Source organism: Quercus lobata, chromosome 8 (genome assembly GCF_001633185.2).
Source record: "Quercus lobata isolate SW786 chromosome 8, ValleyOak3.0 Primary Assembly, whole genome shotgun sequence".
NCBI lineage: Eukaryota > Viridiplantae > Streptophyta > Magnoliopsida > Fagales > Fagaceae > Quercus > Quercus lobata.
The window spans coordinates 1863217-1881345 of record NC_044911.1 but is presented as its reverse complement, the minus strand read 5'-3'; the positions used below and the strand labels follow the sequence as shown (position 1 = coordinate 1881345).

General features: G+C 37.1%; 1 protein-coding gene and 1 pseudogene across 1 annotated transcript; one reads left to right on the top strand and one right to left on the bottom strand.

Moving 5' to 3' along the window:
- The first annotated feature begins 744 nt into the window (after positions 1–744).
- On the top strand, positions 745–5759 carry LOC115955567 (subtilisin-like protease SBT5.4). The gene is made up of 11 exons (XM_031073737.1): positions 745–876; positions 1076–1185; positions 1299–1396; positions 1532–1696; positions 2364–2472; positions 2969–3512; positions 3920–4017; positions 4146–4391; positions 4496–4610; positions 4726–4939; positions 5053–5759. Exons 1-11 carry the CDS (start codon positions 793–795, stop codon positions 5598–5600), a joined length of 2331 nt encoding a protein of 776 aa, XP_030929597.1. The 5' UTR covers positions 745–792; the 3' UTR covers positions 5601–5759.
- A 2681-nt stretch (positions 5760–8440) lies between these two features.
- Positions 8441–12535, bottom strand: LOC115955471 (annotated as a pseudogene).
- Between the last annotated feature and the right edge of the window lie 5594 nt (positions 12536–18129).

Here is an 18129-nt window from a genome sequence, read left to right as displayed (position 1 = left end):
GATATATCGTATGATGCATATACGTGGTAAGGATTTGTTTTTGGCTACTTTTAATTCAATTAAAATTTGTAGGTGATAATATGAATTGTGTGATTTGGTGACATTTATTGGTTGCATGAATTAGAAGAATTTTCCACCAATGTATTTAGTTTTAGCAAAAAACTTCTTAGATTAACTATGACTAACAATAATAGTATTCATAAAATTAATAAAACATAAATAATTTCTTACAAAATTTATCAAAATAGACCGCCCATCACGCAGGGTACCAGCTACTAGTTCCAAAAGGCAGTAGGTAATAGGAGGTCATCTTGTTCCATTTTTAGCCCGGGTTAGAGTAATGGCGGTTACATTTACATCACAGACACAAAATGATAAGAAATTTTCTTTTCTCTTCCTAGTTCCTCCTCTTTTTGAGGCCAAAAAATTAGACAACAAAACTCAAAAACTCTTTTTTTCTTATTTTGAGAACACAAACACATCATTTCCAACCATAACAACCGTACGTGTCATTTTTGGAAAAAAAAAGAATCGCAAAGTCATTCTGTCTATTTTTTTTTTTCAGAAGCCCATTCTGTCTAAATTGACTATATTCAATTGAAAGGTTATCGTCTTGAAATGGCAAAACCATACTACTTTCCGTTATTGAAGGATGACCAGTTATCTGTATCATCCAAAAACAGAGCAAAACTGAGTTATAAAAGCAGAGGAAAGCAGAGTCTCTTTACTATCTCTAGCCACAAAATTTTATTCTTTGGTTTTGTGACTTGAGAGAGTTGATAGGGAAAAAAAATGGCCCTTTCTTTTCTCCCCTCGCTTCTTTTATCCCTTGTTGTTTTCTTTCTTTTGCATACCACCACCAATGGCGCTAAAAAGGTAACAACATTTTGGTTTCTGATCAATGTTGTCATTCAAAGTTCTATGTTTTTTGTTTTCATGAAAAGGTTTTGATATTTTATGCATGTGAATAAAATTTCAAGTTCTAAATGTATGTCATTACCAGAATTGATCTGGGTATTTGATAGACTTCTATAACTGTTTCATCAATGGCCTTAATTTTTACATCTTGGTGCAGTCTTATATTGTGTACATGGGAGCACAATCGCATCTATTTGATGCTTCATTGCAAGAACTTGACAGTGTGACGAATTCTCATTTAGACTTGCTTGGATCATTCGTAGGAAGGTATAAAATTTGATAACAGGTGTCCTGTATAACTTATGTTCCTCTTTCTTTTTTCTTTTTGGTCAATGTTGAATAAAAATGACAACTTTGTTATTTATAAATTTCTTGCACAGTACTTTGAAGGCTAAGGATGCAATCATTTACTCTTATACAAGACATATCAATGGTTTTGCTGCAATGCTTGATGAGAAAGAAGCAGCACAGATTGCAAGTGAGGAATACAATCTAATTCAGTTCTCTGGATTTTTATATTGATGGCTTTGTTTTCCTCTGTTTCTGTCCCTGCTGCAAGCTAAATTTATGCAGTTGGGACCATATCTGACAATGGCTGTGTTTTCACTTGCAGAGGATCCAAAAGTTATATCAGTCTTCCCAAACCTACCAAGAAAACTGCACACAACCCGGTCATGGGAATTTCTTGGGCTTACTAAAGATGGACAAATTCCTGCTTCATCAGCATGGAAAGCAGGGAGGTATGGTGAGGACGTAGTCATTGGAACCATTGACACCGGTGAGTCTTATATTCTCTTTTACTTCAAGATTGATTGCTTTTTCATTTCACAAAGTGTGAAGAAATATGAAAATGATTCCTGCATGTTTCTAGCCCAACTAACTTCTTTGTACAAGCCCTTAAAGTTGGCTATGATGAAAACCATATGCTTTGCATTACTGCTTTGACATGAACATATTTGACTCCAAACTCTTTTTTATTAGATCAATTATCAGGTCAATTTTGATATATTTCAAACCAACGTATGACGTTTCTTAGTTGATTTGAACAACCCAATTTTATATTTTTCAGATTGAAGTGTGCTGATCTCACGTTACAAAATAATGTATATTAGGGATTCATGGCATGTTTGTTTTTTAACAACCCATAGTACTATATATATATATAAAATAAATATACCTTTTGTATTATGGTTGTAACTCTCTCTCTATTAATTCCTCCATTGCTTAGGTCATCCACATTCACTTATTCTTATCTTTGCAACTTGATATTCTTTATCATTAAAAATTGCAAGTGTGAGTCACCAAAGAAATAAATCTCAATTATCAATAAATGCAATATGTTCGCATGTATATATAAAAAATATTTGTGCAAATTTTCCCATGTTAATTGCTATTTTGCTTTCACTTTTTATGGTGTGCCCTCTTTTTTAATGGGATTGTGCCAGGTGCTTGGCCGGAATCAAAGAGCTTCCAAGATAAGGGGTATGGTCCCATCCCTGCCAAATGGCGTGGCATCTGTCAACCTGGCTATAAAGATGGCTTTCGTTGCAACAGGTCTTTTTTTCTCCCTCCACTCATGCCAATTTTCTCTAACAAATTTTGAATAGGAAATACCTCATCCGATTGTGTGTATTGCCTTAATGGGTTCATATTGAATGATTTTATGAATACTATCAAGAAGTTTATGTTGATAACCAAAAAGAGACACAGTTTCGATTTTGATAACCGAATTGAGTTCATAAATTTTGAAAAGCTATTGAAAGAGCAAAGGTGGTTCATTGTCACACTTGAAAACAAAGTGTGCTAATTTAGCTTCATGGGAATTATCATGTCTTAAATGCTTAAGTAAATTTTCAAAGAAAAGAACCACATGGAATGGCTTCTAATGTAATATGATTAGATAGAAATCACCCTCTAGTCATTCTTGTTAAGTCAATCTGGTATTTTCTTGTGTTTCTACAAAGAAAGGCTTCCTTATATGCTCTCTATTCTCGTATGTTCACATTTGAATATGGCCCGGCTTCACCGTTTTTAATTGTTATGTATGCAGGAAGTTGATTGGAGTTCGGTACTTCAACAAAGGTTATGCTGCAGCATTAAGAACTCCTCTTAACAAATCCCTTAACTCTGCTCGTGATCTGGAGGGCCATGGCACCCATACCTTATCTACCGCTGGTGGTAACTTTGTACCGCACACTAGCATTCTTAACATTGCCAATGGCACTGCTTCGGGTGGATCACCAAGAGCCCGTGTGGCTGCCTACAAGGTCTGCTGGCCAGAAACCGAGACTACTGGCGGGTGCTATGATGCAGATATCATGGCTGCCGTTGATGCTGCAATAAGTGATGGTGTTGATGTGCTCTCAATGTCTATTGGTGGCGTTGGTGGCACTGAATTTTTCAGGGATGGGGTATCAATAAGTTCCTTCCATGCTGTTAAGAATAATATTACTGTGGTTTGCTCAGCTGGCAATTCTGGACCAATTCTGAAGACTGTAACAAATGTGGCTCCATGGATTTTCACAGTTGGGGCTAGTACAACAGACAGGAATCTTGCTAACTATGTTTCTCTTGGCAACAAGAAGCAAATCGAGGTATTGTGTATCTTATTTTTCACAGTCCATGTATAAAAATATTCTAGGGATTAATTTTAGTATGCATATAACATGAAAGTGAGTTGTGGCTAGCCAAGTTCTGAGCTGTTTGCTTATTCAGCTGTGCCCTTACATTGAATCTGCAACAATTATTTGATTCTTAATACTAAGGTGCTTTGCCTTTGGCGTTGCAGTTGGATAAGGTGATAAGGTGGGAGTTCAATCCTACCATTTTTTTTTTCCATATAATGCATATTCAAGAGAGCATTATTGATAAACTAGTTCTGGAAAAGACCAGGAATTTTTAAAAATTTCCTCCAAATGCAACTTTTGACAAGAAATATGTAATTTATCCGTATTCATTACATGAAAACAGTTGTAGTGACATTCCTAATTTTCATTGTTAGGGAGTAAGTCTTTCAGCTTCAGGCGTGCCAGGTGGAAAGTTCTATCCATTGATCAGTGCTGCAAATGCCAATATTGCAAACGTATCCACCACATCCGCGTAAGCACAACCACTCCATGTCCTCAATCTAACACAAATATAATTTTGTAATATCAAATTGTATGATTACCTTTCTTCAATTCTCTACCATATAAAACTGAGTTTTTTTTTCCAATCCTTCCTGGTAGTCTGCTTTGTTATGCTGGAAGTCTTGATCCCATAAAGGTGAAAGGCAAGATTGTGTTGTGTCTACGAGGGGAGAATGCAAGAGTTGATAAGGGCAGTGAGTGTCTTAGGGCAGGTGCTGTAGGTATGATATTGGCTAATAATGTGACTGATGGGAATGATCTTTCAGCTGATCCTCATGTGCTACCTGCTTCACATATAAACTATACTGATGGCCAAATCATATTTGCTTACCTTAACAGAACCAAGTACTTATCTTTTCCACTTCTTACAGTCATTTTTGAACTAGTTAGACCCAAGATTATTTTCTAACAAGTTGTAATTGTTATGAATGGATATTTCTTTGTAATAGGAACCCCACTGCTTCCGTTACTGATGTAAAGACCCTATTAGGAGTAAAGCCAGCCCCATTTATGGCTGCATTCTCATCTAGGGGACCCAGTAACATTGAGCCAACAATTCTCAAGGTCTGCAAAGCAATTCAATCTTCAACATTTTTTTTTTTTTTTTTGTGGGTATTATTTTCAAGTATACATCATGTGCAGATTCTCTTATGTGCTTAACTTTTTGTGTTAATTGCAGCCTGATATCACTGGACCAGGAGTGAGCATACTTGCTGCTTTCACCGAAGCAGTAAGTCCCACTGGATTAGATAATGACAAACGCCGGTTTCCTTACTCTATACTCTCTGGCACTTCCATGTCATGTCCTCATGTTGCTGGCATTGTTGGCCTTCTCAAAACACGGTACCCTCTCTGGAGTCCGTCAGCTATCAAATCTGCACTCATGACTACAGGTAAACATTCTTTTTAAGTTCATATTGCAAATCCTTCATGCTGAGAAGTCAGAGAAGCGTCCCACATTCTTGTTCACCACCTCTAATCTTTCCATTTCCATTTTCAACTCCAGCAAAAACCCGAGATAACACCAGGAAGTCAATTCTGGACTCATCCATTGCCAAGGCGACACCATTTGCCTATGGTTCAGGACATGTGAACCCAAACCGTGCAATGGACCCTGGACTCGTTTATGACGCTACCACTGAAGATTACTTGAATTTCTTATGTGCTCGTGGCTACAATGATACCATGATCCGATTATTTTCTCAGAAGCCTTATTCATGTCCCGATACTTTCGATCTAGAGGACTTCAACTACCCTTCAATCGCAGTTCCTAACATCCAAGCACGCAAGGTAACTCTTACTAGAACAGTAACTAACGTTGGTTCTCCAGGCACATACAAAGTGCGTGTCAGGCAACCCTTTGCAGTTTTCGTCACTGTCAAACCTAGTGTTTTGGAGTTCAAGACAACTGGTGAAAAGAAGACCTTCCAGGTTATTATTACGCCCAATTTTGCCAAATTAGGCACTAGAGCCGGCTATGTATTTGGAGATATGATTTGGTCAGACGGCAAGCACTCAGTTAGGAGTCCTATTGCAGTGAATCTTGCTAGCTAGAAATAAAAAAATAGGTCCATTTCTTAGATGTTTTCATTTGCTAGAGCCTACGGTGTTCTATGTTGAAAGAACAGAATTCGTCTTTCCTCTTGGACATAATAATTATGTAATCCTAGTTCTAGTGAAAATGAAAACAGAAACATCAAGATGATTTGATTATTTGATTGCCTTCAGTATCTTTTGCATCTTTCTTGTTTCTTCAAAGCGCATCACCGCGTGTAAACCCCAAAATGTTGGCTTATTGGATTCATCATGATGACTCATAAAGTTGTACTAATTGTGATTACTCTCCAATAGGCTGCTCTAGACCATGTATATGACATTCCATGAAACTTCACATGGCATTAGTTTATAGTCAGAACTTGCAAGTCTTTATTAATTACGAAGCAAACGTTCCCTTCCTTAAGGACATCCAATAAAATTAGAATGCTACTAACAACTAACAAGTTAATCTAACAAGCTATAAGGCTGACTGGTACAACTTTATTGGTGAAGTTGTGATTTCAGCATATTTCCATTAAAAACTTTTTTATTTTTGGGTGGGCCATTTGGTCCCTCTCGATCTCCTAGGCTTTGCATATGAATACGAGAGGATTTAAACCCTGTAACTACTTGACAAATGACAAGTACTCATCATCATTAGGCTAAGAAGGATTTAAACTATTCATCAAAAAAAGAAGGATTCCAAATTATAGTTTATTTTATTTTTTATGTTGACTTAAGTTTTTAATTACAACAGATTTTACCTTTTTATTTTGTGGATAGGATACAATAGATTTTACCTGTTAAACTAAACCCTTTTTTTTTTTTTTTTTTGAGGAAGACTTGTTAAACTAAACTTGAACCTATAGTTTCTCCAAAAAAAAAGAAAAAAAAAAAAAAACCTATAATGATGAAGTTCACAGTGGAAACCAACTCTTTGAACCTAGTTGTGAATTTGAATGAAATGTGGTGTACCTCATATTTGCTGTAATCTAATCTTGGAATGTTGAAAACTCATTTGAAAAATCATCATCAATATTTATATATATATATATATATTTAAAAGATGAAGTATAGCATTTATTGTTGCTACGCTCCAGTTGAGTCATATCAGCGGCCACGTCATTATCCTATTTCTTTCTAATTTTTTTATAATAATTTTTTAACATTTACTTCTTCTTTTTTAATATTTACACTTTTCCAACCTTTCTTCCTCCCTTACCTTTTCATCTCCTTAGCACCTTTTACTTTAATATCACTCTTCATCTTCCCTTATTTTGTCTCTTCTTATTCACACCCTCTTGCTATAAATTTGACATTTTTCTTTCATTCTTCGCATAATTTTTCCTCACAAAAAAGGTTATTTCTCTCTCTCTCTCTCAATTTTTTTGTTGATTTTTTTTTTTTTTTTTCTTGCATCTCTGCTTTAGTATAATTGTGGTTTGTCATGAAATATCAAATCTCAACTTATATTCAAAGTAGGACCAAAACCGTAACTTTACTTTCTGGTATTAGTAGCAACAACGTTGCTAATTGATTCTGTTATGAATTCTAGGCGATGATTGGTAAGATTTTGATTACACCGTGATGAGTATTTGGTCTAACTTTGGTGGCCTTTCTATAAAGGTACTTGAAAATTTTCTCTTAATAACCTATATGAATTTGCTCCACTATCTGCTTAAAATGGATTTTGGCCATTCGCTTATCATCATGTACATAAATTATTGTTGACTCATTTCATCCACACCCTTTTCAAGGCAAAATAAATCATAATTATCATAGATAAGCTCTGTTTTATTTTTTGTACGTAATTTTAATTAAAGATACATGTGCTTTAACTACATATGAAGTGATATCCACTTTTTTAATAATTTTAAGGGCAGAGAAGAGTATCACTGTATCAGGATGGAGAAAGCAAGGTAGTTATTTGAGGCCAAAGAAGAATACTTCATCCGCAATGGAGCAATGTTACTAGAAAAGCAAATTACCTCCAACCGAGGTAGAGATATAGAGCCAACCAAGATTTTCTCTGCCAAGGACATCTAATAGGCTACTAATAACTTCAATCCTAATCTAATACTCGGTGCTGAAATTGTAACATTCTACAAAGGAACACTAGATGAACGAGGGCTAGCTATTAAAGTCAAAGGTCCTCCAACACATTGGCCCTTTGAGATGATAGTAGATTTCTCTTAAATCAAGTCACAATAAAAAAATTGATCAGCCACAAGAACGTTATGAGACTATTGTTGCTACCTTGAAATTGAAAATCCCATTTTGATTTTTCAGCTCATCTCCAATGGCACCCTCTTTGATCATCTCCACGGCCAATGCAATGAGATTCCTTGCCGGATCTCATGGCTTGACCATGTAAGAATAGCCACTAAAATATCCTAAGCTCTTTGTTACGTGGACTATGGTAGGCCAAGGCCAATAGTCTATTTGAATGTCAAATCATCAAATATATTTTGGATGATTCCTGGACGGCCAAACTATAAAATTTTGGTTTTTTGGTTTCAATTGCACTTGGAGAAGACTTTTTTCAAGGTAAATCAATTGATGGAACCATTGGATACATATACCCGGAATATCTAGACACCTACGTGTCACCGAAAAGTGTGATATTTATGGCTTTGGGGTTGAATTGGTGGAAGTCTTAACAGGTCATCATCCCGTAGAAATTTTCCTAGGGTTTATAAATTTGGTAGATTGCTTTGTTTTGTCAATGGAAGAGAATTGCATATTGCAAATCGTTGATGATGTGGTGCTAAGTCAGGGAAGCAATGAATTGCATATTGCATATTGCTTTGTTGCCCACGTGGATCATGCTCAATGGGCCTCCACGAATTTGCTTTAGCTCATAACTCTTGGATGAGTCCGTTGAGTACATCCTTGAACTTCTTTGCTTGTGCTCTTGTAACCGGCCCAATTGGTACTTGAACGAGATCCTTCGAAGCGGTGCCTTGATCTCCATCATTCCCCTCCTCTTGAAAAGGATTTTCCCTCAAATCTTCACCTACATCAAAAGGACTCAAATCAGTAACATTAAAAGTGGCACTTACATCGTACTTACCAGGTAAATCTAGCTTGTAAGCATTGTCATTGATACACTCAAGGACTTGGAAGGGACCATCTCCTCTTGAGAGCAATTTGGAACATCTTTTCGCCGGGAATCTTTCTTTTCTCATATGTAGCCAAACCCAATCTTCGGGTTCAAAAACCAGTTTGCGACATCCCTTGTTGGCTTGTGTGGCATATTGCTCCGTTCTTCGCTCAATGTTGAGTCTTGCTTTCTCATGAATCTGCTTCACAAAGTCAGCTTTCTTTTTGCCATCTAAATTAATGTGCTCCATCAAAGGTAAAGGAGATAAATCCAATGGAGTTAAAGGATTAAACCCATACACAATTTCAAATGGCGAAAATTTGTTAGTAGAATGAACAACTCTATTATATGCAAACTCAATATGTGGTAAACATTCTTCCCATGTTTTGATGTTCTTTCTAATGATTGCCCTCAATAGAGTAGAAAGTCCTATTTACTATTTCAGTTTGATAATCAGTTTGTGGATGACAAGTAGTGGAAAACAATAGCTTAGTACCTAGCTTACACCACAAAGTCTTCCAAAAATAGCTCAAGAACTTAGCATCTCTATCCGAAACAATTGTCCTAGGCATGCCATGTAATCTCACAATCTCTTTAAAGAACAAATCAGCAACATGTGAAGCGTTATCCGTTTTGTGACATGGAATAAAATGTGCCATTTTAGAAAATCTATCCATGACCACAAAAATTGAATCTCTTCCATGTTTAGTCCTACGCAATCCTAACATAAAATCCATTGAAATATCAATCCAAGGCTCACTAGGAATTGGTAAAGGAGTATACAAACCGTTAGGCTGCACTTTGGATTTAGCTTGCCTACATGTGACACATCTACCACAAATCCGTTCGACATCTCGTTTCATGTGAGGCCAATAAAAGTGTTCCTGCAAAATAGCTAAAGTCTTTGCAACTCCAAAATGTCCCATTAATCCCCCACCATGTGATTCCTGCACTAATAACTCTCTTATAGAACAATTAGGCACGCATAGCTTATTTTCTAGAAATAGGAATCCATCAAGCTTAAAGAACTTACCAGAGGCAATTTTATCACAAGCTCGATATTCCTCACAAAATTCGTGGCCTTTAGCATATAATTCTTTAATGTGTTCAAAACCAAGCAATTTTGCATCAAGTGTGGAGAGTAAGGCATACCTGTGAGAAAATGCATCGGCAACTACATTCTTCTTACCTTGCTTGTACCGAATGACGTATGGAAACGTCTCTATGAACTCCACCCATCGTGCATGCCTTTTGTTTAGCTTGTGTTGGCCCTTCAAGTGTTTCAAGGGCTCATGATCAGTGTGGATCACGAACTCCTTAGGCCATAGGTAATGCTGCCACGTCTCTAAAGCTCGAACCAATGCATACAACTCTTTGTTATAAGTTGGGCAATTTAAGGCAGCCCCGCTATGTTTCTCGCTGAAGTAAGCAATTGGTCGTCCTTCTTGCTTAAGAACGGCTCCTATACCAATACCTGAAGCATCACATTCAATTTCAAATGTTTTAGAAAAGTTAGGCAAAGACAACAAAGGTGCATTAGTCAGCTTCTCTTTGATTAATTGAAATGCCTTCTCTTGTTCTTCTCCCCACCGAAATCCAATGTTCTTCTTGATCACTTCGGTAAGCGGTGCGGCTAAGCTACTGAAGTCCTTCACAAACCGCCGGTAGAAACTAGCAAGTCCATGAAAACTACGAACATTACCTACACTTGTGGGGCTCGGCCAATCTTGGATTGCACGTACCTTCTCTTCATCAACCTGTATACCTTGTGCACTAACAACAAATCCCAAAAATACAAGCTTATCGGTGAAAAAAGTGCACTTCTTTAAATTACTAAACAACCTTTCTTTCCTTAGCACATCTAAAATGGATTTCAAATGTACTACATGATCGTCTATGTTTTTGCTATAAATGAGTATATCATCAAAATAGAAACAACAAATCTGCCTATAAATGCACGCAAAACATGGTTCATAAGTCTCATAAAGGTGCTCGGAGCATTAGTCAAACCAAAAGGCATAACTAACCATTCATACAAACCATATTTTGTTTTAAAGGTGGTTTTCCGTTCATTTCCTTCTTTTATCCTAATTTGATGATAACCACTTTTTAAATCAATCTTAGAAAATATGCAAGAACCATGCAGCTCATCTAACATATCATCTAAGCGTGGGATAGGATGACGATACGTTACCATTATGTTGTTGATGGCTCGGCAATCAACGCACATTCTCCACGTCCTATCCTTCTTAGGTACAAGTAAGACTGGAACTGCACATGGGCTTATGCTCTCCCTCACGTGCCCTTTCTCTAACAATTCACTTACCTGCTGTTGAAGCTCCTTTGTCTCCTCGAGATTGCTCCTATAAGCTGGTCAGTTTGGAATGGTTGCACCGAGAACAAAATCAATTTGATGTTCAATCCCTCGGTTTGGAGGTAACCCATGTGGTATTTCCTCAGGGAAGACATCCTCGTACTCCTACAAAAGAGAAACAATATAACTAGGCAAAGCAAGGTCAAGTTCGTTAGTGTTTAAAAGTGCCTCTTTGTACAAAAGTACAATCATCGACTTATTTGAAAACATTGCTCGCTTAATCTCACTAACTTTTGCATAAAAATTCTTTTGTTTTCTCTCTAATTTTCTCTCAAGGGCTGAACTTTGATTTTCTTTTTCTCCCTCATTTTGCTCGGCCTCTCTCTGATTTTCACTCTTTTTCTTTTGCTCACTCTCTTTCTTTTGATCACTCTCCTTTTGTAATCTTACTTGATCCTCGTATACTTGCTGCGGTGTCAATGGTACAAGAGTGATTGATCGTTGATTAAGTACAAAAGAGTACTTGTTTGTAAAGCCATCATGCTTCACTTGCCTATTGAACTGCCATGGACGCCTTAGCAATAAGTGTCCCGCTTGCATCGGTACTACATCACATAACACCTCATCTTCGTATTTACCGATTCGAAATGCAACTAACACTTGCTTGTTCACCCTGATCTCACCACTATCATTTAGCCATTGCAACTTGTACGATCTAGGGTGCTTTACCACGGGCAATCCCAATTTCTCCACCATAATTATGCTTGCAACATTAGTACAACTACCACCATCAATAATCACACTACATACCTTGTCTTTAACGTAGCACCTAGTGTGAAAGATGTTCTCCCGCTGTATTTCATCAATTCCTTTTGCTTATAAGCTCAATGCTCTCCTCACCACCAATGTCAATGCGCTAGGGGCTAAATACTCCTCCTTGGAAACATCCTCTAATTGTGGCATGTCGTCGATGTTGGAATCTTCATCATCAGTCACAATTTCACCATTGGCTTGCAACACCATGACTTGCTTGTTTGGACATTGACTTGCTATGTGGCCCCTGCCTTGACATCTAAAACATTTAATATCACGATTCCTAGAGGTAGAGGCTTCAGTTTTACCTTGAGGAATGTGGCTAGTGGTCGCGGACTTGGGTTCGGGTTTGGGCATTTGTAACTTGTCCAGCGGCTTAGCATGACTCAATTTCCAAGAGGTAGAACTAGAGTTATAGCTTGCACGTGTCCCATTCCCTCTCTTGAGTTGTTGTTCCACTTTGATAGCCATATGCACCATATCTTCCAATTCCACATAATGCTGCATCTCTACCTTATCATGGATCTCCCGATTTAAGCCAAGAAAAAATCTAGCCATTGTAGCCTCCCGATCCTCCTCTACATTAGCGCGGATCATAGCAATCTTCATCTCCTTGTAGTAATCCTCTACGCTTCGACTCCCTTGTCTAAGACCTTGTAACTTTTTGAACAACTCTCGGTAGTAGTAACTTGGAACGAATCGTTTTCTCATCACTACTTTCATCTCCTCCCATGTGTCTATTGGGTGTTCTCTATTCCGCCTCCCGTTTATCACAAGCTAATCCCATCAAGTAATAGCATATTCAGAAAATTCAATCACGGCTAATTTTACCTTCTTTGACTCGGAGTAATTGCGGCAATCAAACATGAACTCCATCTTCTTCTCCCACTCAAGATATGCCTCAGGATCAGACCTACCTTGAAAGGACGGAATTTTCATCTTAATACCACCCAAGTTGTTATCTTCGCGATTCCTAACTTCTCTAAATCTTCCTCCAGGTCTCCTATTGCTAACAATGGAATCCCGATCTTCTTCTTCATCAAAACCAGACCCATAATGCTCTTCATCCTCCTCCCTTGGTGGAACTCTTTCCCTTCTATGCAAATTACGACCGTTTTGTGGTTACTCCTCACATCTATTCTCCATTTGATCTATCCGTTCATGAACCTGCACCATCTCCATCTTCATCCCACGCCTCATCTTACTCATCATGGCCTCCAAAAACGCTTTCGGATCAGCCAATTTTGTATCATCTTCGGCAATGCTCTTACCACTATCGTGAGACATGATTGCTGCAAAACAAAGGTTAGAAGAAAAAAAGAAAAAAAAGAAAGAACCTCACGAATCACTCCCTTATGTGTTTACACTCAAGAATGTGGATCACTCTCCACTCGTGTTTCACTCAAAATAATATGGCTTTTACCCTCTGATGTTCTCACCACTCTTGCCTTTTTCCACTCGATAATTCTCTTTCAATTCTTTTAAAACTAAACAAACACCTCAAAATTTCCATCAACAATTCACCAAGAACTAATCAAGGAATCTCAGATTTGAACGTAAGGAATATGGAAATTTTCAGATTAGAATTAGAAGGAATATGGAAATTTTCAGATTAGAATTAGAAGAAATATGGCCGTTTTGGAATTTTGGAAGCACAGAATAGTGAATTTTTTTTTTTTTTTTTTGGTTCGGACTCCTTTCTGTCTTCTTCTTCGAGTCTCTCTATCTTTTTTTTTTTTTTATTATTTTTTTTTAATTTTTATAATCAACAAATAGCTTTTGAGAATAATGAAATAAGTTTTCGAAATAACTAAGAGATGTGAGACCAGACCAATAGTTTAGACATCAACAGGACAAACAAAGATTGAACAGATAGGGTAAAGGAAATTCAGCTAAGAAGAGATAAATATTTTAAAGGATAGGCAAACCTATACTAAAAACCTTGCTCTGATACCAAATGATGTGAACCCCGTCAAGAATAACGAGACCCAACAACGAAAGGGAACCCAAGATTGTTCTATGGACAGATTCAAATGGGAGACCTCGACCCATTATTTATGACAAACAAGAACCTCGATATAAGGAAGACGGCACAAACGGTGGTGGAAACTCCGTTTGATAAGTCGAGATGAACGCCGCGAGAATTCCCGATAAGTTCAAGTAGTTCTTCAAAGAACCAAAGAGAATAAACCTCACAAGTTTTATCAATAATATCTTTGAAAAACGTTTACAGACTTGATGACTATTTAAGGGCTCCTTCAAACTTGACAGACAAGAAAATATATTCTAAAATAACTCCTAATTGATACCTAACCATATTAGGAATAAAATTTGACCTAAAAAGCATTAAATACACCCAAAAACAAGGAAATAAATCACTTAAACCTAGAATAACGTTTTTTATAAACCCAAAATATTTCATGCTAATTCTTAGCCTTGACAGGATCCTTCTAGAACTTGAATCAAGGTAATGATTTTTTGTTGCCCACATGGATCATGCTCAATGGGCCTCCACGAATTTGCTTTAGCCCATAACTCTTGGATGAGTCCGTTGAGTACATCCGTGCCAAATTTGCATGTATTTCAGCATTTAGTAACCCTGTATTTAGGTGGGTTTCTTGTAAGGGTAGTGAGTGAGATAGAGTAAAGTTTGCTTAAGAGTGTGCAATAAAACAGAGACTCGCAGCTCGGCCTCGCGGGTGACTCGCGGCTTCAAGTCGCCAAACGTAGCACACGTGCCAAGCATGTCGGAAGGTGAATAGTCATGCTAGCTGGAGCACTACAGGACAAAACAGGACAACTGGCCATACGGTTATCTCGCGACTGGATCTTGCGACTTAGTCAAGCTGCGAGGTCAAGTTGCGAGCCACCCCTGTTTTGTAAATCCTGACGTTTCATATTCCTCTCCCACTCCAATATAAATATCCCTTTTACCCATAAATGTAAGAGAGCTTCCAGAGAGAATTTTGAGAGAGAAACCCTAAAGAAAAACAAGATTATTCACCCACAATCTATACAATTAGAGTCTCTTCAAATTCTTCAACTGTCTTCCTCTCCATTGTCAAATCCTTGAGAGGCATTTTACCAAACCTTGTTCTCACCATAATCATCATTGTGAGAAAGCTGTTTGGATTTCTGGGAAGCAGTTAGGAAGGAACCAATGTTCATTGGTTGATGCTACGGTCTAGTAGCGGAATCCGAGAAGCTAGAAAAGAAAAAGGTTCGGTGCAACCTTGTTGGAGCAAGAAACTTGGAGGGCTTAGGTGCACTGGGTAGATTAGACTTGGAGGGTCTATTGCGGTCCATGTATCCCAACTATATTTTCTAATGGATTGTTTACCACTTGGAGGGCGGCGGAGAGGTTTTACGCCGAGAGCTTCGGTTTTCTCTTCGATAACACATCGCGTGTTATCTTTGTGTTTGCATCTTCCTTCCTCTTTATCTTTGCCTTTTTATTATCTGCTGTGGGTTGTGATTTTAATTTGGCTTAGATAGTTTTACCAATTCCATATTATAGCTTATGTTAATTTTCCGCACACTAGTTGTTTGAAATAATGCTTGAATTGGTTAAGTTGTAATTTAAGGGTCTAAACATTCAAGGGTGTTTCTACACATATTTGAACTTACACTTAACAAACACATAAACACATGTGTGGAAAGTACGAGTAAAACAAAATAAATTCTTGGTTTCACACAACATAAACTATAAGAAATATATCGTGAATAACCTTATAAATATAAATCAATAATCAAATGTAGCACAATGTGAAACAAGAAATAAACACATCACAGTATCTTCCCCTATCATAGACAACTCAAATAAAAAAAAATACTTCATGAGCCAAAAAATAAATACATGATAAAGCACCTAGATACAATCTAAAAGCTCCAAAGCTCCACAACAACAAAAAAAATCTCCCCCTATCAACAAAATCTCCTATCCATATGTACTCCCCCTTTTTATGACGAATAGTCAAAGGGAAATCACTCGTCATCAAAAGGAGGTGGTGGCAGTGACTGTCTAAAACTCTCCAAATCCACTCGCAAAGTCTGAAGCTAATCAAGCATGTCCACCAAAAGCTGACCATGAGCTGCCTAAACGGTCATGACAGTCTCTAACATACGACGAATGTTCGAGTCATCCGAAGTAGAAGGTGGAGGAATAGCAGAAACAGTCGAATCGACATAAGCATCTACAGCCGGATCACTTGAATTAGAAAGAGGTGGAGAAGGACGAAGAGGTAGAAAAGGAAGAATCTACTCTAGGGCGTTTAGAGCTAGCTCGCATCTGAGCGGCCCTCTGCCTAAGAAAAGAGGCACCTATAGGAGTTATGATATGAATAGGCTTAGACGTTGAAAACTGCTCTAATTCTAAATGTAACAAAATCCCATGAATGAAAACAGGAAAGAAAAGAGCATGAGCAGTAGAACTACTCCTATGAACTTCAATCAAAGAACAAATGAAAAGATGAGGAAAAGTCATAGAAGTGTCTATGACAAGAGCATACAAAAATGCACATCTCTCTAAAGGATAGTGTGTAGGTGAGAGATAGGCCAAATGGAATGACAAGAAATCCGAAAGAAAAGATAGTGAATCTCGGTCAACTCGTGAGAGGTGATCCGAGGATTAGAACCCCACTGGATAGAAGTCCTAGGAAGATATGACATAATGTCATCAAGGGATGGAGACTCATCGTAAGGATAAGCAGGATGCTGGACCATAGGCACTCCATGAGCAAAGGCCACTACCGTAGGAGTAATGGTGTACTCTTCACCCTGTATCCAACTCTTCACCCTAGTTTTTCTCACTAAGGAACCTCTCACTATCAAAGGAAGGAGAAGAAGTAGAGGTGGAGGTTCTATGAGCTCTAGTCTTCCTAAACATGATGCTAAAGAGTAGAGAGGAAAGACAAAAAAGAGACAAAAGACAGAAACAAGAAAAACCAAGGGCAAACTACAAGTTAGCACAAAGAAAATATAGAAAATAACTATTTATATGATGCATGAACAATATCAACACATGATGCATGCTCTAATGCAGTGAGAATAAGTTCAATTGCACTTTAAAATCACAAAATTGGTTAGAGCATAGAGTTTATCTCAAAAACCCCAAATTTTGAAAACCCATTTTCACAAATCTCAACAAATTGATCAATTGATCATTACACAAGTTAGATAACAGATTATAATGACCAAATCAATCAAACAAACAAGCCAATTTCATCAATTAATGCTCAATTGAATGAAAACCCCAATTCAGGTAGTTTCAAGCCCTAGAAAATTAAAATTTTCCCAAATCAACAAATTAATCAAATTAAATCACAAAGATCAGTTTTATATCATCTCATAACAAAAATCCATTGATCAATTTTACAAGAAAAGATTTAAAACATCAAAAACCCCCCCAATATTTCATAGGTCCGAAAATTACTGTTAAATGCATGAAAAAAATGTATGAACAATGAAAATAAATTAAAAATGAAGGGTAAAAAAGTCTGGCCGATGTATGAAGAACAAAAGCCTTGAAAAAATTTGAGGGAGAACGACGAAAATAGTGACTTTGAATCTGACTAATCAAAGAGAGAGAGAGAGAGAGATAGAGAGAAAGAGCATTTTGAAAAAGTTTTGAATAGTGAAGAACACGTGAAAACTCATGGTTTTAAAAAAACTCTCTATGCGATTTTTAATTGATCGAAAATTAGATTCGATCAATCAAACATGCCTTCAATTGATCCAACAGCGATCGAGCACCAATCGAAATGGGCAGATTCAAACCAAATTTTTAATCACAATTTCAATCAATCGAGCAACAGGTTCGATCGATCGAAAATCTGGAAAAATTAAATTTTTGAAAAACAAAGCAATTTTATGCAGAAAATCCTCAAAGCATAGTATTTTGTGAATAAAATGCATGAATATGAGATGAAATGCATAGTATTTGATTCCTTTTTTGTTTCGGGTTTTTGGGTTCTCCATGAAAATGTTTGATTTCTCAAATTTTCAATTTTTTCCCCCTATTTTGGATTACAGAAATCACTAAGCCTTTCCCGATTTTCTAATATTTGCTTTCATAGTTTTTTTTTTTTTTTTTTTTTTTTCTTGGCTGGGGTTTTGATTTGGAAAACTGGTTTTGCTGTTGATTCACCTCTTTTTTCTCTCTTTGGAGCACTAACCATTCAGGTTTTTCTCTCTTACTCTTTGGGTTTTCAGTTTTGGTAGATATTTGGATTCCAATTGGTTCTTAATTTTTCCAATCCTACTTTGAATTTTGATTTTAGGTTTTTGAATGTTTTGGTAGATATTTGGAGTTGAAGTTT

Bases quoted from the DNA above. Each gene is read 5' to 3' on its own strand.
- LOC115955567 (XM_031073737.1), top strand. From the start codon at position 793: ATGGCCCTTTCTTTTCTCCCCTCGCTTCTTTTATCCCTTGTTGTTTTC. The intron at 877-1,075 runs GTAACAACATTT...ATCTTGGTGCAG, and splicing joins CCACCAATGGCGCTAAAAAG to TCTTATATTGTGTACATGGG. The intron at 4,940-5,052 runs GTAAACATTCTT...TTTCAACTCCAG, and splicing joins ATCTGCACTCATGACTACAG to CAAAAACCCGAGATAACACC.